A 23398-nucleotide genomic window follows, 5' to 3' on the forward strand; every position below is an offset into this window, starting at 1 on the left:
TGAGCAGCCCTAAACCCATCGACAGACAAGTCTACACATTTCCCTGCAAATCTCGAAACTGGCCGCTCATAATTCAAATTGTGGCGCCCTCTTTTAGAGCCAAGGGCTTGAGCAGCTAAAACCGTAGATTAGGGCCAGAAATATCTGCTGAGGCTCCGTAGGCTGGTGGAGCCCGCGCCGCCGCATAGTCGCGGACTGAAGCACCAAATTTCGTAAATTTCACCATAAAATGTAAATTTTTCAATTTTTGTGAACTTTTTCGTTCGTTTCTCTCTGTTTTTCCATTTTCGCACTCGTTTCTCACTTTAATCGCTTCCATCTCACTTCATTTTTCTCTGTCTATTTACATTTGCGTCTGATATACCCTCTGGTTAAAGTTTAAGGTTGCAGCTCTCGTAAAGGTCGGCTTTTAGTGGATACGTCAAAGTGCGGGGTCGTATTGTTAAGTTTACCCTTTGTTTTCGGAAAAGGTCGAAGTTTCTTGCTACTCTAGGGGATTAATGGATGTTTAGAGTATGAAAGCCTCGTCCTGAGATGCTTGCGCGGCTGTATTGAGTTTCTAGGGTAAAGTTTGTACAAGTCGCTAGGGTATAACAAGACTCAAATGGCTAGATACGACACAAGGTCTTAGCTTAAAGAGGATTAGAGTACGGAAACGTTTCAGTCTGAAAAGGTGTTAGGGAAACTGTAAAGGAGCACAGCAATGGAGGACTGTAAAATCTTGAGCGAGGATGAACCTATCCCGCCCGCAGAACCTTATACAGATGTTCCCATAGAACCGGTTCCAGCGGAGCCAACATACCTTGTCAATCCCAAGAACCTACACACGGAAGAAGTTCTACGGAAATTGCAAACACTAACCTCAGGTGACTCAGTATTCTTTAAAAAATCGGCACTTGGAGATCAAATGAGCAGCTTTGAAACTCCAACTTATACAGATTTTGTGCATGGCACCGTAGTTTGTTGGACGTTTGATGAGCTTAAGCAATACATTGTTATAAATGTTAGGCCGCATGGGAACTTGCAGTTTCTCTATTCTGATCTCTTCGATATGACCCTTGCAAGGGATGTGTTTTTGCATAAGCTAGACATTAAAGTTGATATAGTAAAGGCCTCAGCTGAAAAAAGCATTGACACGCCTTATAATGTAGATTCCGCAGTAAGCTGCGATGTACGTGTTAGACCAGTACCACCAGGAGTGGAAACATTTTGCAAATGCCGATTTATAAACAAACTAGAATTTGTAAGGAAATTAAGAGGAATAATTAGAAGCAATAAACACATGTTTATGGAAAAAACAATGTATATGAAGGAATTGAGACTAATAATGTCACAAAACGTACGTGCATATGAACTAGAAATGGTAGCATATGTACTAAATGCAAACCCGTGGCAATACAGCTCAAATCCAAGTGAAGAACCATCGCAAGAAAGAGTAAAGGAAATTCTAGAACTATACAAGAATGCAGTCAGAAACCCAATCTACATTGCACTCTACAATAAATGGAAAGAGTACATTAAAAGCATAGCCGAATAAATTGAAAAGGGCATAAGCCAACTTTAAGTTTTGTTTTTTACATTTACAATGTAGACATTTCAAGGCGGTAAAGTTTTACATGCATGCACCACACTTTTCTTTACAGGTCCCTCCAGTAGAACATCCATACTGTACTACTGAAGACTGTTTTGATAGTTGTTCATCTTGTCATTCTGTGGATAGTCTCTCTGACGGTGAGCTAGTTGTGAGGGAGGATGAAGAGGGGTAGATAGGAGATAGTCATTGATATCAGAGTTTTGAAAGGATTTTAAGATAGAGCAAAGAATGGATGTTTGTAGATGTGGATATACGCAAAAAGTGCAGAAATAGATGTACATGCCCAAAGAGTGCAGGTCTTATAACTACTAAAACGGGTTCACTAAAAAATGCTGCAGACTACGGATATTGTACTCATGAGAAAGACTCTGGGGAAAGGATAAAGGGACTTAACTATGGTAGACAATCTCTTCAAATAGAAAATGGGAACTCATCCATACCATTTACCGATACACATGGTAGATCAGAGGTAGTTACCGTCTATTATCGTGAAGATAGTAACAGGAATCGCATAAAGGTACCCCTCATTCTTGGAATTAAAGATCATAAAGGAGCAGGTTATACATGGTACGAAAATCTGGGTGGAAATAACTTAACATGGAAAAAGATTGAGGATACTCATGACTTTCCTAAAAGTGATTCTGGATTAGCAGGTCCCTTGTTCAAGGAAAACCTTGATAGAGTTGCCTGCTCTCTTCATAACCTTCATAAAGTTGATATTTCAAATGATGGACAGAACTCCTATTATTGCAAAATATGTACCAAATCCAAGGTTACCCTTACACATGAAAAGATTCAAGAAATATACGCTAAGATTAATCACAGTCCACAAGAAAGTACTCCTTATCATGTTACACACGAGAGAAACCTGGTAAAATATAAAGAGACGAGCGAACATTCTAAATTACTCTCTGTTAATAAGAATGATACTATCTCTGTTTTCTACTGGGAAGGTGATGATAAGCGTGAGAATCCTCTCCTGATAGAGGTTAAATCGTCTAAAGCAGAATCTACTTGGTACGAGAATCTATGGGAATCGGGTACTAAAAAGCATGTTGTGTGGAAAAGGTTGGAATCAACAGGGACTTCTGGATTCTCTTCCTATGGAGTAGATCTTAAGGTTAAACTTGACTCTCTTAGTTGCGCACTCAATAAGGCAGTTAGAATTAAGTTAGGACTGGACTCTGGTTGTCATGATTCTAGGGATACCAAACACAATAATAGAATAAAGGCTTTTCATAATGGAACTGTTGATAAAGCCTTCTTTCTTTCGGCCTATGAATACAGCAATAACAAACCTGATGGAGGACCGTTCTCTGTGGCAGAATTGTTGGTTCAGGGTGCAAGACAGACCTTTCCAGGTGCTACATTTTTCAAGGATGTTACCAAGCTTTCTTCGTATGCATCCTTCTGTGATCCCACCAATCCATTTCTACTCTGTATAGAATTTGGAAATAATAGTGATAAGAAATATCAATGGTACTGGAAAAAAGATAAGGGGAATGATTGGCAAGTATATGGATCATTCTCTACCAAGTCTTCTAGGGATGTTAATAGTCAAATTGGGGGAATTTTTACTAATGTTAAAGGTTCTCTTATGATAAAAACATGTATTCCTCATAAACCTCCAAAAGAGGGGGTCAAAATAAATATAACCGAACAACCGAGGGATGAGAAACTTTCTGGTACATATCAGGCAACCTCTGGTACAACCCCTGTTTTAGTGCTTATTTCCAGAGATGATAAAACTCTTCCGCATGGATTCTTTAGTATTACTCACAAACCTTTAGGTACAGGATATTTCAAGCTAAGTAGAAATTTAGGCAATGGAGATCAAATAGGAAAAGGAGGGGGGACAATACCTGATGCTAAGGAAGTCTCTGTATACTACTGGAATGGTGAACCTACTTTACCTATCCTACTTGGAATTACCACAAAGGATAGTAGTAAACCAAAGTACTATAGCAGAGGCAATCAAAGAGGCAGTTCCTGGATACAAGGCGATAATGCTAGTAAAAAATTTGAATATCTACTAGACGAGTATAATTGCCAAAGAAATAATGCAGTTCCATTTAATCTAAGTGATCCAGAAAATTCATCGAACCTTTATACTGATGGTCAAGTGCCTCCATGTATAAAGGATCATAGAAAGATAGAATCTACTGTCTCTCCAAAACATCCTCTTGGGGGTGAATACGCTATGAAAGAATACACTGTCAATGGTGATGCGAGAATATCCAGGGTAACTTTCAGCAGAAAAGACACTGATATGGCCACTAAATATACCATAACTAAGGTTTTAGTATATTACCGGAAGAATGAAAACAGGATTGACAATATTCCTCTTCTTGTAGGATTTGTAAAAAGTGACAATAGTGGTTCTATCTTCTTCGAGAATCTTGGAAGTCCATATTATACAAAATGGAAACCAATTGGAGAAAGTGAATCAAAATCTTACTATGACAAAGGTGGATTCGGTTCTACTCCACAACAAGCACTTACAGATAAGCTCGATGAAGTGGGTTGCAGGGTTAATCATATAGTTAAAATAAATATATCAAATAAGGGTAATCCAGACAAATACTGTCACAAAAACTGCACTAATAAGAGGATAAAGGTTATTAACACTAATATTAGCATCTCTGGGTATACCGGCTATGATCATACCTCTGCAATAAAGGCTCAGAAGACCTTTACAGTAACTGCTATAATAAATAATGGCAAAGAAAAAAATGCGAATATAACCAGTTTTTTCCCACTAAGAGAAGTTTTAAAGGTCACTGTCTATTTCCAAAACTGTAATGGTCTTCCGGTTGCAATACACATCCAAAAGGAAAAGGGCGAAGAGTGGCTTAAGAATGAAAACGGAAATGAACAATTGGTGCAGTTTAATCCAAATGATAACGAACTACAGAACTGCCGAGGAATTCAGGGATTACCTATAACTCAAGGTACTCAATCAACATTCTCTGAAGATAGTTCAAGTGACTCCGATGAAGAATCTCAGGATGGTAATCCAGGAGATGGAAATTTTAGTGGATTATTTGACTGGTCATGGGAATCACTTGTTTCTAGTCTTGCTGGAGCTATGATAGATGGACCAACTCAAGCAGTTTATGGTTTTGCTAAAGTTAATGAAGCTATATCTAAAATACTCCCTGGCCCTAATGTTTTTGACAACAGTGGACTAGCAGGAGGGTTATCTGGTGATGATGGAGCTACTGCTAAAGGCCTTGAAGCAGATGTAAAAAATCCTGCCTCTGTACTTCCTCAACCTGAAGGTGGAGGACATGGCTCTGATAATGCTAGTGGAGTACTAGACTCTAGTACTGAAGCCTCCGCTCTATCAGACATTTCTCCTGGAGCTGAACCTGCTGATCTTCCTACTCAATCTCCTCTTATTGCTGAAGGTCTTACTGGTCTAGCTACTCTTGGATATGTCGCCGCATGTGGTGCTTCAGGCTCCATTACTGGGTTTACTTACTGGATCTACAAGCGCTTTGCTGGAGAACCATGGGTAAGGCAGATCTAATGAGTCTATAAAGATCCCTGTGTACATCCTATTCTCCATTCTTGCTACTTCTGCGGGATCCGGATTAACTGGTTTCTTAGGATATAAGGGTTATAAGTTATACCAAAACTTTAAAGGAGATCCTTGGGTCAGACAGATTTAATGGGAGTCTATGGAGATACTCTAGATACTAGCTACAAATACTACAGGCTATAAGAAACAGGCGACCAACAAACCTGTATCACATAGCAAGTCATCTACATGCCCTGGAGGATTCTGTCTACTCCTTCAAATCTTTCAAGATTTATTTTGAGATTGTTATCTTGTTGATGTGAATGGGTACTGAGTAGTTGGTGTTAATTTGTTGGTTTGTTTTTGTTTCATGTTAGTTGTTTCTGTTCTTGTTGGGTCATTGTCTACTCTACTCTGGTGTAATAAGCAAGTGATGGAGGTACTCTCAGGATATCCACCTCTATAACAAAACGAGTAATACTACATACCAATAGTTATAGACACCCTAGCATTCCAGTATACCAACAAGAGACTAGTCTAGAGGGAGAGTCTCGTTTTGGTTGAGGTATGAACAATTAAAATAGTGTTGTTAACAATCTAATTATTTGTCTCGTAGCACTTTTGTTCGGGTTGAAGAAGAAGTTGTACGCTTCAGCTCCAACACCTCCAGCTGCACCTGTCTCCCCGCATCCTTCAAGAACCTGTCGCAGTGTAGATTTTCTGGATCTGCTTAGTGGATATTTGATGAGTTTCTTTTTTACTTCTTGGTCAAGTTCATCAAAGTTGAATCCATTGTCAGATGCGTTTTTAAGTATTGTCGTAAGATCTGGATTTTCATCATTTTCTTCAAATTTACGGGCTAAGTATACATCCCATTTGGTGGCATCTTTGGATTTCACTAGTAGGTATCTGTCAGAAGTATAACTCGAATCATCTGCATTTTCATTAGATATGGTAAGTGTTATAAGGAGGGGATCATCATATTTTTCATAATTTTCCCTGGAATAGTAGACGAAAAAGTTCGTCATGGATTCTTTTGGTAACCCTCCATTTACTTCCATATCCTGTCCATCATGGAGTTGTATACCTCCAACAGTGAAGGATTTAGCACCAGAAGAAGAAAGATCATGTTTGACTCTAGGGTATTGGGGAATGGAGCTGTTCGTAGCAGAACTTACTTTAATGCCTGTATTACCTGACTGGTATGTAGCTTGAGATCTACCGTCATTCCCTTTGGGTTTATAGGAAAGATCGAATGTGATGTCAGTTAACCCGCTTTTACTAGATTCAATTTCGATTTTATCTGGTGTATACTTGGTAAGTTTGCTTTTGAGCTCACCAAGCTTTTCAGGGGCTATCTTTCCACTATTTGCTCTAACGTGCTTTATGACATTTTCCATATCAGCTGCATGTGAACTGACTGTTGTGCTCAGAAGATAATCTACCCATTTAGTACCATCATTGTAATAGTAATAGACATATTTTGGATAATTAGTAAGACTAGGATCGTGGAAACCAATAAGCTCAATAAGGACTAACTGACTGTGAGATGAATCATTGTAGTAGGCGTTTAATTTTGAAAGTAGTGTGCCAGGCGGAGGAAGTTGACCTTTAGTTATGTCACCACCTGAACCCGTTTTAATGCTATTCACAGTAAAACTTGGAAATGCAGAGGCATGTCTTATAGCTTTGTATTCATTGAATGAGACCTGTTTGTAGTGAACTGTAGTTTTGCCAGAGGCATAGTGTTTGGTTTCCCCTGTGTTCGAATTGGTAGTTTGTGTCAGATCTATCTCAAGATCCTTAACACCGGGAAGCAGTTTTTCAACTTCGAGGTTATTTTCGGTGGATATTTTCTTGAGTAATTCTGGAAGTTCATTATCTATACTGGTACCCGTAACTTTTATAATGTCCCAAGTATTTGCATTGTCAGTTTTATAAATGTAGTACCAACCAGGAATATAACTGTTTCCAGCATCTGTGGCCAGAACCTTTAACTTCAGCTCTATCAACAGAGGAACATTCTTGTTGTCTTCCTTATAATATACATTAAAACCTGTGAATCCTTCATTTGGAAATCCTCCCTTAACTTTCATATATTTACCATTTGGAAGCTTAATACCTTTGGCATAAAAAGGTTGACTAGCAGGAGTATGATCGACTTTGGGATATGTACTGGCTACTTTAATACCATAGTCTATTACACTGACACTTTGGGTGGTGACCTCAGAATCATATTTATCATTTGTCTTTGAAAGGTCAAATATGATGTCAGTATCCCCAAACAATTTCTTTGCTGTGGTACTATAGTTTGTAATTAGTTTACCGATGTCAAATCCATTATTAGTATTTATGTTCTGGAGTACATGATCAAGTTCACCAGTTTCCAGAGAAGTTTTTTTTGTAGGTGCAAATTCTGTAAAAGTTACCCCTCTTGCAGTAGTGTCTGGATTTAAGTAGTAGACATGTTTTCCATCAGAGACAGCAATATCTACTAGCAGGAGCCTGCCATATTTACTCTCCTTAAAGTAAGTTATGACAGACGTGACTGAGATCGGATAGAGTAGTACGCCCGGCAGTAAGTTTCCCTTAAACAGAAAAGCAGAAAGAATAAAGGATCCAGAATCTTGCTTGGCATATTTGTAGGACTTATATCCTTCTGGAACTTTACCATCAGTGCTATTCTCAGTACGTTCTATGTCGTATTTCTTGGTAGTACCATTTTTTGGATCAAGATCCAACCGGACTCCACCACTCATCTTATATCCTCATTCATTTTGTAGCAGTATTATATCCTGCTCACCCATCCATTATTCCATAGTAGTACTCCATTTATGTCTCAACTGGTGTGAGCAGAATGGTCAGTATAGATGAATGATGGTAATTATGTAGACAATACACAATAGGCGTGACAAGGACTATAGGACTAAACAGTGGGTAGTCTAACTAGATGTTGTAAAGGAGTATCATTCCAGGGACTCTACATCTTTTACAGAGAATAATGTATGTTAAATTAGGGAGGATTCTGGAAATAGACACTGCTAAGATGGATGTTGATAACCATTGGACTACTAGAAAGGAAACTAACTACGGGACATAAGATAGATCCGTATGTCCAGGATAGTTTAATATTAGTACATTTACATGTACATAAAACTATAGATGATAGGAGAAAATAATGGTGATGATATATGGAGATATTAAGAGATAACTTGTGATACAACGACAGAGAGAATGATGTCATTTATAAGATGAATGCTGTTGGTCAATTCCCCACCTCTATATAAACAGTCTGCTCTGTCCATCATTTTTCAGACAATGGAAAGAGGTACATAATGATGGACCAGTATGGAAAACTATTATTATGGAGATGAGGATAGTATGGAGTTAGAGAAGCTATAGACTGTGATGGATGAAAATGTAGTGAATGGTATTATATTTGATCTTACTCACAAACCTAAAAGTAGTAATGACTTCCAAACTACATATAAATCTGGTAGTACAGCAATCACTCTTAGACCTGGCAGGTTCAATTCTGAATGCCCTAGGCTTAAACATGAACTTCCTGATGGTAAATCTTTCACTATTGGAGGTATAACTCTCCCAGGCGGACAAAAGATGCGGGTAGATGGAGAGTTTCCAACTGAGACCTTTACAAACCTCTTTGTATACTATAAAGGTTCGGTAACTCACGATTGAAGAAGAGGAGTTGAAGGAAGAGCTCCAGAAGAAAAGCTGGAAGACATCTTTGGGAGATTCCTCGGAAACCTCGACAAAGAGGAAGAACCTCTTGAAGAGGAGGAAGTGGAAAACGAGCTCGAATTCTCTCGCGACAAAGTAATAAGGATTAGGAATATAATAAAACGTCGGAGAACCGCTGCTTCTAGAAGGTCTGAAGGCCCCCAAAACCTACGGAAAATCCGTAGGAGTCAAGAAGGGTAGGAACTAATAACGCACATATAACACAACCCTTACACCTAGGGCAGATTAATTAGTTACTATAAAGGCAATGACAGTCAATATATTACTCCTCTCCTTGTAACACTTACAATCTCTAGTGAAGAGGAAGATCCATATTCTACGTCTACTCCTGACAGATACCTACTAGTGAAATCAAAAGGTGATGAAAAATGGGATCTACACAAAGCCAAAGGCATCAATGAGAATGGCGATGAAGATAATGACCTTGAAAATATACTTCAAAACATATCGAATGCAGGGGGATTTGACATAAACAGTCTTAACCAAGAGGTAAAAAGTAAGCTCAAAAAATATCCATTAAGTGGAGGTGCTGGACTTTCTGGAGGAACTATAGCTGGTGGTGTATTAGGAGCTGGACTCGGTGCGGGTGTTTTAGGATTTGAGGCACACAATTTCTTCCTAGATCCAAACAGGAGTGCTATAAAACGTGTAATAAAAATAGCATGTACAAAGGTGTGAGAAAGTATTTTCAAAATACCCTGTGATCTAATTCCTGGTAAGAGTTAATCATAATCCTGAATCACTACTTCACAAGTTAATTTCCTCTTATACCCCGTTATTTATACAGATTCACCATGTTTTCAAGTAGCTAAAATCCTTGAATATTGTTAATTATAGAATGAACAGTAAACGAGCATGAATGAGTCGTAATAAGAACCTATATTCCATGAGAACATGCATGTATAATTAATGATCACTTCTCTCACATATTTATGGGCAGAATCATGAGAATATAAATTTTTAGTCTATAAACTATATATTTATAATCTTTATTAATTCATTTATCCCATCATATATTGAGAATAGCTTTGGAACAAAAAAATCTCAAATAGGGATAATTATCACCATTATCTTTCACCGATCCCCGCAATATCTTATACATATAAATGTACATTTTATGGGTACTTTATCCTCCATATTTTTGTCAAATGACTGGACTTTATTCATTCCCATGCACCGTAATAAGTCTGACAATTCCATTGGGTGACCCGCATGCAATATACTAAAAATATTTTTCATTAATCACAAGACTTACATCCATATTCACTGAACTCGCGAGTGAAACAAAATCTCCCCCTGTGTATTTAACTCCGATTTGACCAATAAGGGCCCCGTATAGTGAATATATTGTGATTATACATCTCTTTTGCGCAAAACTTTGGAATCGAATGCATTTACTAAATAATGGTGTATAAATGTTTTTATTCTGCAAAAATGAGTTTTTTGTGGCAAATATATAAATATTCAACCATACCTTGGAATATGTTCTTTAAATTCCTCAGAAGATTTTATACAAAATATATTTGCGGGTAAAGAGTGGCAACAAAGGTCGGGTGTTTCCATTCCTAAAGATGTAATTTACATTGTTCATTTAAAATTTAATTTATTTACCATTTATTCTTATGCTCTTTACATGGATCATTTTTGATGGATCCAACTCCCAAAAATCGATGGAAAAGAAGGATATTGTAAAGAAGCGCCTTGTGGTATTCTGCATATAAACTTTGTTACCCTTTTCCAAATATGGAGTGTCGTAAAATACAAAACCTCTTGGGTTGAATTTTATTGTATTATGTACGACTATGCATTTTTTCCTAACTAAATCATGGACTTTAATGGGATGCCCTTCTTGTTTTATCTGTAAAATTTTATGAGAGAGAATTCCAAAAACAAAAATAGTGTAGCCTCGCTAAATTTAATGTTACAGATTCTATTGTGCATATAAAATCATTTACCAGTAGTTGTGATACAAGTAGTTCCAAGAACTGCATCTTTCTATCTGGAACTATAGCGATTGATGCATCAACCTGTTTATCATGTATTTAGTACGAATCAGGGTGATTTATGAGGAAAAAATCTTGCAAATTAAATACCAATCTGTGCCCATCTTCTATATCAAAGAGAGATAATGGGAGTGAATCAATTCCTGGCTGCTCCAGCATTGCAATTAAACCGTCAGAAACTCTACATCTCCTTGAATTTTTATCCATCTCACCTTATTTCTATAATGTAAATATTTATGTGCAAAGGTGTAAATGCGAAAATTCAACTCAATAATTCCCCTTTGCTTACCTTGACAACCCCTGCCATTTATCTGAAATGCAAATTGATAGGTTCTCATATCCTAGAGGGGCATAATAAAATCTTGGCAAATACCCAAAATCTGTACATCTGACTGTTCAAATCAGCGGCTCCAATCCTCTTGTTAGAGTCTAAGTGTAATGCAGCATGTCCGAGATTTATGGCACATGAAATCTGCAAGGCGTACCGCAAAATTCGAAAAAGGCTGGATGGTTCAGAGTCACTTGTTCAAAGCTAAAGCTATACGTTGGAGAGACCAGTTTTCCTTCTTTAACTGACTGAGGTACCAAGTAAACGGGGCATAAAGTTGTACCTGGCAAGTGACCACTTTGCAACGCAAATGTGCTGGAATGGGTGCATATGCAATTATTATTGTCTTATTCTCCTTATTATAGACAAGGGTGTGAACAGCTAAATGTTAATGATAGTTTAGTCCACTAATAGTGCCCCGTAAGACAAACATACATGGGAAGTGGACGCTATTGATACAGGGGTTTAACTCGCATTTAAAATTTCCAAACTGCACGTTTTCCATGTAAATCTTGAAATAACCAAGTCAAATGCGCGGGCAACTCCCGATCTTGTTCTGTAGGTGAATATCTAGAGCAACATGCAGAGTACACTGTAGCCAGAATGTCATCCGCGAATACAATTTCCTTTATAGCGCTCCTTTCGCGGCAGTACTGAGGATAATTCTCTGGCAGTTTGTCAAGCACATCAATCCTTGTCACCTAGAGAAGAAAATGTCGAGAATATTCCTCCATTCTTGGACGAATGGCTCGGACCAAAACTGCCCGCATGTACGACCTGGAACAAACAAACCTTTCTGTACTGCCTGCAAAAGACCCTAGCGAGCTGGTTGGTGTCCCTTTTAATCTCAATGGAGGGTGGTAAGACGTCGCCATAAATCCTGCGGTCTCTGACATGACTATACATTATGTGGAGCTGTTTAAAGCCTATTACGGAGAGTGCACATGCAAATATACTCGAGTAAAAACTATTGTATATAAGCAAAAAATGCAGGAAAAAGTAACAATTAGTCAACTGATCGGTCGAGGTACGGAGATGAAGAAAAGTCCCAGTGAAGAAAATTCTTCAATAAAGTTGACGTCTGAGCCGCAAACGAGTTCCTCCAGTATATAGAAACTTTGATCGCCGATTCGCCTCCGTGCGGGAGGAAACGCAAATGTGTAGTGAGCTACGGCGACACACCGTCTAGGTACTCTATATGTAATGTACCTTTTACTCTACGCCCTAACTGGTGGAGTTTTATGCATAAATTTTGGTAAAAATGGAGATTTAACGCAGAGTTTGCACTTGTCAGACAAGAGTGGGCCCCTTTATCGCAGCTCGTTGGACGAATGCGGAGATTCCACAACCAAGGGTGGATATCCTCCAAATTTTCGGGCAAAAAGTTACAAAACAAAGTATAACTGTCTAAAAAATCAAAGGAAGAATGCGTACATACGTGCACCTGAACGAGTTTTACTCTTTGATGCCACCGGATTAGCCTACCGCTGCTTCTTTGCACTTCCTGAGCTAAAAACACATAGAGGCACGGATATCGCATGTCTAATGGGCTTTATGAACACACTGTCACGTTTACACCGCCTCTATCATCCAAAGTATTTGGGAATCGTATTTGATTCTCCAGGAGCAAATAACCCCAAAAGGGAAATATGGCCGGAATATAAAAAAAACAGGCAGATTATATCGGATTCTTTCAAGACTCAGTTGACTTGGATCCGTGAATTCTGTGCAATTCTTGGACTTCCAGTCTTTATCCAAAAGTTCACAGAAGCTGATGACATTATTACTAGCATCATTGGTTTCTTGAGGGGTGAAAATTCTGGAGAGGATGAAGAAGCTTACCGACCAATTGTAATGGATGGGAAAGGAATTGTGCCAGGAAAAGCCAAGGTTAGGGGTATATTTGACAAGTTTGAGCAAGAGCTGAGAAAACAGGCTCCACCTGTAAAGATTTCCAGCGGAAATGAACCAGCAGAGAACAAGAAGAATATGCTCAACGAAAATGGGTACGATGTTACGGTTGTAACTGCCGATAAGGATCTGCTTCAAATACTCTCGAATAATGGGACTGGCAACGTAAATGTGAAAATTGTACAACCGCATAAATCCTATAGGGTTGTAACGGAGAATACCGTAAGAACAGAGTATGGTTTGTTTTTCTTCAAACGTTTGCACATTCCAATTATACATGCATCTATAAATTCATTTAGGAATTGAACCGGAGAGGTTTAGCGAATACTTGGCCCTAGTAGGTGATGCATCTGACAATATTCCGGGTGTTATGGGTGTAGGTCCTAAAACTGCACCGAAACTAATCGCAAAATATAATACATTCGAGGTATGTTTTGTCTGTAGACGGTCTTAAATACTTAATTAATTCATGTAAATCTTCAGGAAATCATATCATCTCCAGAGATTAAAAAACTGGGTGAAAAGGGTGGTAAATATTCAGAGAGTATAAGAATGGCCTACGATTTCCACAATATAGTGAGACTTAAACGAAACTTGCATATTTTGGATTCTACCAATGAGTTGATAAAGGAAAAGACATTATCTTGTCAGTTTTACAGTTTTCTCAGAATCTTTTCCCTACAAAAGGCGGCGTGCAAGTGGACAAATATCACAGGAATATGAACTTTCAATTTATTTACAAAACACCTTATTCTGGAATACACAAGTTCTACACTAACATTCATGTACACATCAAGTTTTTAATCTGGACGGTGAACATGCAGTTTGGATATCATAAATGTGTGTTTTCCCATTCTTGAACACTTCTACCGATATGGCAGACTGAAGATCGCGTTGAATTCTTATGTGAGTTTCATAGCCAAAATGACCCTGGAAAAACTTTAATAGACTCGAGAAAGAAAGAGCTGTACTTACCCCAAAACTCTCTTCATATCAACTTTGAATAATCATTGATCCGTGCAGGAATTAACCTAGATTTATATTTCGACCTGGTATTTGCAGTTTCTTCATGATTATAAAGTCTCTACACTTTGTCCACTCGTCTTATTGTCACATCACAAGCGACCCATATATTCTTGTGTTCGTCCTCTTGAAATTATTCAATGGATTTGTGAATGCTAGAAATTTCTTTTGCAAACACATTGTGAATAAGGGGGTGTATATCTCAGGCGCCGGTTGCTTAGTTCAATAATTCGCGCATGTATGGCTCAACCTCAGGAACGAAATCATCACCTTCAGATTCTGGAGCCTCTACAGGAGTAGGTTCCTCAGGTGCGGGATCCGAAAATCCATCGAGGACGACATCATCGGCACAGCTGGATAGTCCAAAAAAGAATAACAAAGAAAATACTGAAAGCAACTTCATATTCGCAACGAGCAAGATGTAAAATAATTGGAGGAATGCCCTAGATAAAATTCATGGGGCCTAAAGGAAGAGATATTTTCAGGGCTTTATCTACACTTTAGGGAGCACATAGAGTAGAATTATGAATGGTAAGAATAAGAAGAATACTCACAAAAAATTGGGGACTTGTATGTGCAATTTTTGTCCCTGGAATAGAGATGTTTACAACGTATCTTTTATTCTTATTCCCAGACGTAAAGAAATCATTGCAAGTGTACCTTATAGATTTACCCGTTTCAAACATTATAGCTACAGTTGGAGAGTATGGAATAGTAGTAGTGTATGAGAAATAAACGAGTGTTATAACAGTCCAGATATTCCATGGACAACTGTGTATAGTGCTACCTACCAAGGGTAGAGAGAACATACTGCATTAATGGTGAGTATGTCCATACAAAGGATGAATGAATGAATGAGTGGTCATTCTATAGTACAAGTAAATGATCCTTAAAATTCCATGGATTTATGTGTAGTAGTTGGGACATTGTATCATTATCTAGAGGTTTTCATTGTATTTAGTTTCCTATCAAACTCATTTTGATCATTGAGATTATGCCACTCTTCAGCTCTTTTCTCATAATACTGGTGCTCGAGGCCCCCAAGTTTCTTCATGGTAAGCATGAGTAGGTTGGAAGTCCTCTTGGAATATAAACGTATATGTTTAAATTCCTCGCCTTCTGAAAGCTTAATAACTGGTGTTCCACCATTAAGAATGTAATCTATTTTGAAACCAGCCTGTGGAGAAAAGTCCTTTTGTGTTACTCCACCTCCATAATTCTTATTTTCCTTTACAGATATTTCATCCTCGTCAGGTTTTGAAAGATCTAAAGTGCAATTTGTGAGAGGTCCAGATGGAACTTGAGGTTCTGTATCTTCCGTTACACTTTCAGGTTCGTCGGTAGCAATACCTTCATTTGCACTCTCAGCTCTCGGAACAACCTTTGGCTTCTTTGCGGGGGCACCTAAAATCTCAGATGCATACGCATTGACCATATTCTCGGTGTGGTTTTCAGCGTTCTGTTTAGATGTAATTTGTTCAGGAGGTAATAGGGTAAAGGGTGAACCATCATTCCCTGCACCCTCATTTCCAGCAACTCGTTCTTCCCTGATTGCTTTTAGTTTTTCTTCAAATGTTTGACCATCAATATCTTTCCACCGTCCACCAGCTTTCTCAACGCATTTACGCCTCTTTGTATCACCATCCTTTATAAATATGGCAATGATCGTGACTGCGTCTTGTATAAAGGATTTAACTGCTATGCATATTTCTCCTTTAGGTGCAATCCAAAGATCAAATTGGCCATCAACAATGTGGTCTATATGATAACCATCCTTTGCAACATATTCTCTGTATGGCAATCCAGTATTGTTGATGTCATTAATGGTTAATTTAGTTCTGTCAGGGTTAGTGATATCCAGTTTGAATGGAGTAGTAGTAATTGAAGGCTTACAATTCTCCTTTAGAGCCTCAAGCTTCTTGTTATGATCATTCTCTTTATCATTCTTCCATTCTTTACCGTCATGGTATCTGTAAACCTCGCTCTGCTTATTATTCTTATCATCCCTGGTAACAAGTACTGCAAGAGTGGGCTTCTCTCCATCCATATACAAGAGAGCAGAGGAGCAGGATTTCTTCTTATCTTCCCAGACTACGTCAGATCCATAGGTAAGTTTGTTATTAGTCACACCTTCCTTGGCTTTGAGCTTGAGAACTGGGACATAATCTTCAGCGGAGTCCAAGACGTTAAAGAGAGTAGAATCTACTTTGGAGCCGAATTGACTTGTATATTTCACGGCTCCTCCCATCACTGTCTTTACCCTCTCATTAAACTCATCCTCCTTTAAAATTTTCCAGTCGTTACCACTCTTCTCAAAGAATTTAGCTGCCAAGTCATTACCACCCTTTATAGTTATGTAAAGGAATGAAGTATCACCCTTTGTGTAACACCTAGCGAAGCAACACTTTTCATCTCCAGAAGCTGTCCAAAGCATAGCTTTACCGTCAACAACAGAAGTAATCTTGAAACCAGTATTCGGAGTATATGTGGTATGTTTTAGACCCTTATCTTCCTTCGTCCCTATCTTTACCTTTGATTTATCGGTACTCGCAAGGTCAAGAGTAATAGGAATAGTAGGTTCACATCTCTTCTTTAAAGCGGCCAGACTCTTGTTATGCTCATCCATATTACCATCTTGCCATTTACTACCATCATAGTACTTGTAAACTGTGGATTTAATGCCTCCTTTGATGGTCTGGATAGTAACTAATGCTGGGACCTCCTTGTAAAAGTATATCAGAGCCTCCACCAGGTTTGAAGATTTACTAAACGTCTTACTACCAGACCATATCTCTTTGTCATCAAAAGTAAGGTTGTTGGTAGAGATACCATGCTTTACAGTCAGTTTAAGAACCTTAAAGCCATTCTCTTCTCCATCCTCTACATTAAAGAGTGAAGAATCTACTTTGGATTTGAGATCGGGATTACACTTCTTCTCTAGAGCTTCTAGCTTACTCTTGTGAGTCCCTTCGTTACCATTCTTCCACTGCTTACCATCATGGTATCTGTAAACCTTTGTAACATTATCCTTATCCTTTGTTTCTAAAACGGCAAGAGTAGGCTTGTCTCCATCGAGATACAAGATGGCAGAAGAACATAACTTTTTCTTATCTTCCCATAGTGATACACCATCAAATGCGAGCTTAGTAGCCTCAGCACCCTCCTTAGCTGTGAGTTTAAGAACCTTGACAGTATCTTCCTCAGCCTCCTCTACATCGAATAAGGATTCATCTACTTTGGAAGCTAGCGAACTTACAAGTTCCTCAGGGTTAGATCCTCCTCTAATCTCTTTTACCTTCTTATCAAACACGTTTAAATCAATTTCATCCCATTCTCCATTTACCTTTTCAAAGTGCTTAGAGAATGGATCGCAGCTACAGTTAATATCTAGATAAAGAATTTCTATACCATCCTTAGAATACACCCTTACAAGTTTGCACTTTGTGTTGGTGTAAAATAGAGTCCAAACCTCCCTTGTATCGTCCAAAACTGAGGATATATGATAACCATCCTTTGGAGAGTATTTCTTGGTCTTTACTCCATTACTATAATGATCATCTACACATACCTTGGACCGGTCAGGATGAGCAAGATCCAGAGTGATGGGAGTAGTCTCAGCACATCTGGCTGACCAGCGGCTCAACTTAGTAGACTTACTAGTGGTAGGAGCCTGGGAAGAGACTTCAGGAGAAGTGGTAGGAGCCTGGGAAGAGACTTCAGGAGAAGTGGTAGGAGCCTGGGAAGAGACTTCAGGAGAAGTGGTAGTACCAGCAGCAGGTTTAGAGCCTTTCTTCTTTGCCTCATTAAGCTTATTGTTAAATGTAGCCAAAGTGATGTCATTCCACTTTCCACCCACCTCCTCAAAACGCTTAAACTCTAGAGATCCTCCTTTTACGACATTTAAAACCAAGAGTTTTGTCTCTTCCTTGGAATAGATTTCTATGATTTTACAGCCATCACTATGTCTCAATCGGGACTTCCATAACTGTTTATCTCCATACTTGACCTTGTTTATACGAAATCCATCCTTTGGGGTGTACCTCTTGCTCTCTAGTCCAGAGTATTTACTAACATTAACTTTCGTTTTATTTGAGTCTGGTTTTAAAATGTCAAAGGTAACCTTCTTTTCAGACCTCACTAGCTTGATAATGAAGATTGTATAAAGCAGTGAGGATAATCTCATCTATAAAACGGCCTTGATGGAAATAAGAGTAGGAATGAATGAGAATACATGGGGTAAGGAAGAAGAGAATGAACAGTATATGGACACACTGGGACTTTAAAACAATCTTTTTAGAATCATAATTGTGAATAATATTTTTACAAATTTACGGAATCCATCTGTGCATTTGTATTCTTCTGGAATGGAACACAATTCTTTAAAATAGTTGCTAATCCCACGAGGGATTCTTTGGATATTACCTTATCTTCATAAACTCCAGTTTATTCATCAATTAGATTGTCCTATTTGACCATATATCGATGGAATTATCGTGTAAAAGTTCTTTGATATACATTTGATGTCGTACTTTACATTATATTGCTCTGCTGATTAATGTATTGCAGAGGGTTTAATAGCAAAAGGAGTCCATAATATGGATATTGCATATAGTAATGTACGGAATTAGCTACATAACTGCAAGGTTACTTCTCCGAACGAGTCCCATGTGGAGTAATACTCCAAGTAAGCGTGATATGTTGTTCACATTTGCAAACAACCTCTGATAAATCGCCTCACATGTTCTATACCTTTTAATGTGCTGGATTAAACGACATGCTTGCTATCTCCATACCTTCATTAGAAGTGCATTTTTATCAATAACGAATAGTAATGCCAAGGTACCTCTAAATTTTAGTACACTGACGGTAGGAATGGCTCCATCATTATGATTATCCATTTTGTACAAACAAATGCACCTATTTTGAATGTCATTCACTGCGCTGTACGGCTGTCTGGTAGAAATGGAAGACATGCTGATGCAACATCAGCTCTGTAACACCTTCTATGACTGCTTTCTTTATTCACTCTGCCTTGAATAGTATACTCATCACGTATCTATCCGCAATTTGGCATATAGTGATGAGAATTGTCCAAATGAAGTCCGATTGATCCTCTCGCTCCACTGACATGTCCAGTAATCCAAGGGCTAGTTATCTACTCGTCCCCAAATTTCTGCAAATGGTCCACAATAGTATTTTTAAGGGAGTAGTCCAGTAAGTTTGTCAATATGTAGAGGATTTAGTCCACTAGACGGGCCTTTCTCTCTCATCGCTTTGGTATTTGGGGAAGCGGAGACCATAGCCGCTGGACATTCACCATTAATCACAGTTAATGATGAAATTAGGGGTAGAGCCTAATGAAAACTGGCGTTGAGCGTCTGTGTACTCCCGGAGGGCTGATGTGGGTGGCCTCTATAAATTTCCGCCAAATTTCGGATAAATGGAGAAAAAAGGTGGAATTTTCCTTTATGGCTATATTTAACACCTCGTGTGTGCAACGCTGGTTTTATGTGTGCGTTCGTTGCCTCAAATGACTCTCTAACGTTCTTGTCAATATCGTCCGCTTCAGTGTCAAAAATGCCAAGAATGCAAAATTTTGCTTTGTTCCACAGTTAGTTTGGAACACCATCAGTGTATTTTATCTCTACATGTCAATATTAACCTCCAGCGACTAGACCAGAAAGAGCAAAGTGGATGGCGATCGTTCAGGTCTAAAGTTGCGCGCTTGCATTTCCTGCAGACTAATACTCACTGAAACTCAGGTTTGTTGCTCTCTGATTACCCACAAAGTGAGTAGGTTATGAAAATGGTTGTGGAAACTGCGGAGTTCTACAAATGGATGGAGACAGAAGGAGAACTTTGGATTGCACTAGCGCCAACTTTGTGGATTAATCGCAATCATGGAGCCTCAAAAGTCATGGTCTGCAAGATATAATAATCTGGGTACGTCCTCTCCGCCCTAAATAATACTCTTTAGGTGATGTAATTCCAGGATGCTATGCAATTTCCGTTACAGGAGTTTTTCCAGAGTTGCCAAATGGAATGAATTAATGCAGTTTTAAATGTTGCCATTATAAGTAGGCATGGTCTGCGGCCAAATCCTGGCTTACTTCTCACAAATGCTAGTAATGGTTAAAGTTTTAAGGACACCATTTCCAATGGATATAAGATCTTTAAAATGTTCACTTTTACGAATATAGTGATTTATCCATTGCATGCATAATGCATAGTTGTTATATTTGACGTGTTTTAGGTGTCTTGTAAAAGTGAAGGATGTGGATATTTGGAATGCTTTCTAGTTGCCCAGAATGGGCATCTCTACTTGGCAAATAAACTGGTGTTAATGTAAAGACTTGTCTATTGTCACAACCTTTCCGTTGAGGAGAATGACGGAAATCTGTCCAGACTTCTGGTAAACAGCTAAGAAGTAAACTTGGAAGTGTTAGTATGGTAAAAAGATAAAGTTTAGTCAAAGTGTTAGTGAAAGGCTCTATTCATGCTTGTGGATACTTTTAAAATGTTAATGCTCCATCTAAGAATACAAGGGTTTTTCACTCATAAATCCAGCACAAATGATTGGCCAGTAATACAAAATGAATGCGCTCTGTAATTTTTAGAGTCTCAAAGAAACAATCCAGAAATACGCCTCTGTATTATCCAAAGAGGGGTAAATATACGCATGTAAAATCCCCATGATAACCTAGAAGAAATCTACGTCTTCACGTAAAACTCAGAGACAAGACAATGTAATTGATTCTAAAATAAGTATCAATGACTGTAAAATGTGACTATATGTTAATTGTAAATGTAGATTAGAGATGGCAACAATTGGTAAGAGTATGAGGAAGAATTATGTGGATATCGATATTTCTCAGTCAACCGAAAATGACTGGGGAATTAACTATATGTACAGGCATGAGATTTCAATAAAGCAAGAGTCGCAGATTAGAACTCCTGTAAGGCTCAAAGGATACAAGAGATACACTCATACACTTAGAAATAACTCTTGTGTTGGCCGAGTAATCTACAAATTGGAGGAACAAATGGGATTAGGTCATAAAATAAAAAGTGAAAGCTATGTAAAAGTGGTTGTCTTCTACTGGGCACACGATAATATGAATTATTTACCTCTTCTCGTAGGATTTTCCCGAGAAATTAATGATGAGGATAAGTACGAGTATTACTTAAAAAGTAGCTATACTGAGGAAAATACTGCATGGATAAAGGATGGTACTATAAATCGAAATGGAAGCAATCTTGCGGTAAAACTCAATGAAATTAGCAACAATCTAAAACACTTTGTTACTATAGATATCTATGCCACAAATCAGTACTTTTTTAATGGAAAGCATACTACTCCAAAAATGAATGAAGATGTAAGAATTTCTGTTAACATCTATACTGTGGATTTCAACTACAAAAAATATACTCATAGTCTTTCGAGCGGAGGATTTATGAATATAATGACGATAAGAGCGAATAGTAAAGGTGTACCATTTAGAGAACGTCACATCTCTGAAAAATGTCTATGCGCCTCTTTTTACCACTGGAGTGGGAATGACGATATGAGCACACCACTTCTTCTAGAATTAACATACTCCAGTGACGAGAAAAATAAGTCTAAATTCTTTAAGTTAGAAGATGGAGCCTGGGTATGTCATGAATCGATAAGTGACAACCCTCTTGGATACCTTAGAAAACTAAACTGCGAAATAAACAAGGCCCATTGTATGGATTTCACACATCAGGAAAATTATAGATGCAAATCTTGTGGTATTCAAATTCAAGTAGTACCTTGTGATCAACAAGAAGGGGATTATTCAGTTTTTAGACAAGTCATTAGGAGTGAAAAGGTTAATTATAATGCGAAAAACAGATTTTCTATTGCTTCATTTCAATATGATGGCTGTACTCAGAGTGGGATAGAATCATCAAAGGGTGTAAAAGAGGTTAGACTTTTCTTTTATCCAAGGCATGGTGGAGATCCTCTTCTGATGTATTATTCCCTTGAGGGAGAGAAAAAATGGTATAAGGCCGACCCAATATCAGCAAATAAATGGAATGAATTAAAAGAGAGTGATAGACCCAGTGGAGATTCTGATGAACGAGTTTTATCACTTTTAATATGTTCTCATTCTCCACCCATTGCAGTAGATATAAAAGAGGGTGTTAGCATTGAAAATGGGAAATACATTACATATCCGTATACCTCTGAAAATATTAACGAAACAATAAGTGTATTGAGGAATGACTTAGAAGGTAGTTATCATTGTTTTGTTCATAGTGTAAGGGGGAAAGATAGTTTTAGAATTCACTCATTGAGTTACGGGGATTTCACTCTAGAAAATACAAAATGTTCTGATATTCTAACTGAAGTAACAGTATTCTATTGGTGCAATGACAAAGATTATGAAAAACCGCTGCTAATAGAACTTAAATTAAAGAACGGTAGATACAAATACTTGGATAGAAAAGCGGCAAACTCAAACACATGGACATTCTGTAACAAGGGTAACACCTGCCAACTTACTGGATCAGCCCTAACTAAAAAGTTAGATTGTGTAGTAAATAGGGACTTTGCATCTCTTTCTACCATTATGATAGATACATTGGTAACTGTCATTTTTGGACTTGGAATGATATGTTTTGCGATACACGAAGGAATTAATGCAGTAACTAACCCCAAAAGGAGCCTGACCTACAAACTGATTAGTCTATGCAAAAAACGCCTGTGATGTTTTTATAAAGCCGAATCAATAGACTAACGATATGCTTTAAAAATACACGGGAATATATCATTTCTTAAAGGTGACTAGATTTATCTGTTTTGAAGGGAGAAACTTTGACTTTTTATAATTCATGTAGTTTTAACCACTTCACATACATTTGCAGCATTTATGTTCTATGATACAATTAGAAGGTGATGACGGAAAATTGTATGTTCAGTTGTAATGGTGAATAACATAAATCCTGGGCTTATAGCATGCCAACTTAATTACGCTCATTCACAAAATAATTTTCCAGTAACAATTCACTTTTGGTATATATAGATGACATTTGTTTTGTTTGACAACGCACAAAAAGCTCTTGCATGCGTCCTTGTGTTTACGTGGTGACTCTATCCCCAGATGTTCAGAATTTATACGTGCCTGTAAGAGACATATTCTTGTCGTAACCTTTTAAATTTACAAGGGGCATAAAGGAGGTGTATATGGGATGTTTGATGGACCAAAATAATCCAAAGGTTGCCAGTG

At 38.0% G+C, this 23398-nt stretch overlaps 11 protein-coding genes across 11 annotated transcripts, besides 2 other annotated features; 5 read left to right on the forward strand and 6 right to left on the reverse strand.

Annotated features, from left to right (window-relative positions):
- Positions 1-212: 212 nt before the first annotated feature.
- Positions 213-1537, forward strand: BEWA_022960 (hypothetical protein; the record flags this gene model as incomplete). The annotated part of the gene is made up of 1 exon (XM_004829057.1): positions 213-1537. The coding sequence occupies exon 1, from the start codon at positions 704-706 to the stop codon at positions 1535-1537; it is 834 nt and encodes a 277-aa protein (XP_004829114.1). The 5' UTR covers positions 213-703.
- A 289-nt stretch (positions 1538-1826) lies between these two features.
- On the forward strand, positions 1827-5126 carry BEWA_022970 (hypothetical protein; the record flags this gene model as incomplete). The annotated part of the gene is made up of 1 exon (XM_004829058.1): positions 1827-5126. The coding sequence occupies one exon, from the start codon at positions 1827-1829 to the stop codon at positions 5124-5126; it is 3300 nt and encodes a 1099-aa protein (XP_004829115.1).
- A 566-nt stretch (positions 5127-5692) lies between these two features.
- On the reverse strand, positions 5693-7876 carry BEWA_022980 (hypothetical protein; the record flags this gene model as incomplete). Its single annotated transcript, XM_004829059.1, has 1 exon — positions 5693-7876. One exon carries the CDS (start codon positions 7874-7876, stop codon positions 5693-5695), a length of 2184 nt encoding a protein of 727 aa, XP_004829116.1.
- A 1952-nt stretch (positions 7877-9828) lies between these two features.
- Positions 9829-9877: a sequence feature (AT_rich).
- A 591-nt stretch (positions 9878-10468) lies between these two features.
- Positions 10469-10489: a sequence feature (AT_rich).
- Positions 10483-11089, reverse strand: BEWA_022990 (hypothetical protein; the record flags this gene model as incomplete). Its single annotated transcript, XM_004829060.1, has 3 exons — positions 10483-10737; positions 10835-10906; positions 10973-11089. The coding sequence occupies 3 exons, from the start codon at positions 11087-11089 to the stop codon at positions 10483-10485; spliced, it is 444 nt and encodes a 147-aa protein (XP_004829117.1).
- Positions 11090-11686: 597 nt separating this feature from the next.
- BEWA_023000 (hypothetical protein) lies at positions 11687-12116 on the reverse strand (the record flags this gene model as incomplete). Its single annotated transcript, XM_004829061.1, has 2 exons — positions 11687-11911; positions 12003-12116. 2 exons carry the CDS (start codon positions 12114-12116, stop codon positions 11687-11689), a joined length of 339 nt encoding a protein of 112 aa, XP_004829118.1.
- A 297-nt stretch (positions 12117-12413) lies between these two features.
- BEWA_023010 (5'-3' exonuclease, putative) lies at positions 12414-13844 on the forward strand (the record flags this gene model as incomplete). Its single annotated transcript, XM_004829062.1, has 3 exons — positions 12414-13359; positions 13421-13548; positions 13605-13844. The coding sequence occupies 3 exons, from the start codon at positions 12414-12416 to the stop codon at positions 13842-13844; spliced, it is 1314 nt and encodes a 437-aa protein (XP_004829119.1).
- A 79-nt stretch (positions 13845-13923) lies between these two features.
- On the reverse strand, positions 13924-14642 carry BEWA_023020 (signal peptide-containing protein). The gene is made up of 2 exons (XM_004829063.1): positions 14097-14642; positions 13924-14051 (listed from the first exon to the last, which is right to left on the reverse strand). The coding sequence occupies exon 1, from the start codon at positions 14545-14547 to the stop codon at positions 14362-14364; it is 186 nt and encodes a 61-aa protein (XP_004829120.1). The 5' UTR covers positions 14548-14642; the 3' UTR covers positions 13924-14051; positions 14097-14361.
- A 231-nt stretch (positions 14643-14873) lies between these two features.
- On the reverse strand, positions 14874-18327 carry BEWA_023030 (hypothetical protein; the record flags this gene model as incomplete). The annotated part of the gene is made up of 1 exon (XM_004829064.1): positions 14874-18327. One exon carries the CDS (start codon positions 18325-18327, stop codon positions 15079-15081), a length of 3249 nt encoding a protein of 1082 aa, XP_004829121.1. The 3' UTR covers positions 14874-15078.
- A 319-nt stretch (positions 18328-18646) lies between these two features.
- Positions 18647-19400, reverse strand: BEWA_023040 (hypothetical protein). Its single transcript, XM_004829065.1, has one exon. The coding sequence runs from the start codon at positions 19115-19117 to the stop codon at positions 18926-18928; it is 192 nt and encodes a 63-aa protein (XP_004829122.1). The 5' UTR covers positions 19118-19400; the 3' UTR covers positions 18647-18925.
- Positions 19401-20044: 644 nt separating this feature from the next.
- On the forward strand, positions 20045-20195 carry BEWA_023050 (hypothetical protein; the record flags this gene model as incomplete). Its single annotated transcript, XM_004829066.1, has 2 exons — positions 20045-20087; positions 20122-20195. The coding sequence occupies 2 exons, from the start codon at positions 20045-20047 to the stop codon at positions 20193-20195; spliced, it is 117 nt and encodes a 38-aa protein (XP_004829123.1).
- A 767-nt stretch (positions 20196-20962) lies between these two features.
- Positions 20963-22879, forward strand: BEWA_023060 (hypothetical protein; the record flags this gene model as incomplete). Its single annotated transcript, XM_004829067.1, has 1 exon — positions 20963-22879. The coding sequence occupies one exon, from the start codon at positions 20963-20965 to the stop codon at positions 22877-22879; it is 1917 nt and encodes a 638-aa protein (XP_004829124.1).
- Positions 22880-23398: the final 519 nt, after the last annotated feature.

Source organism: Theileria equi, chromosome 1, assembly GCF_000342415.1.
Source record: "Theileria equi strain WA chromosome 1, complete sequence".
Lineage (NCBI taxonomy): Eukaryota > Apicomplexa > Aconoidasida > Piroplasmida > Theileriidae > Theileria > Theileria equi.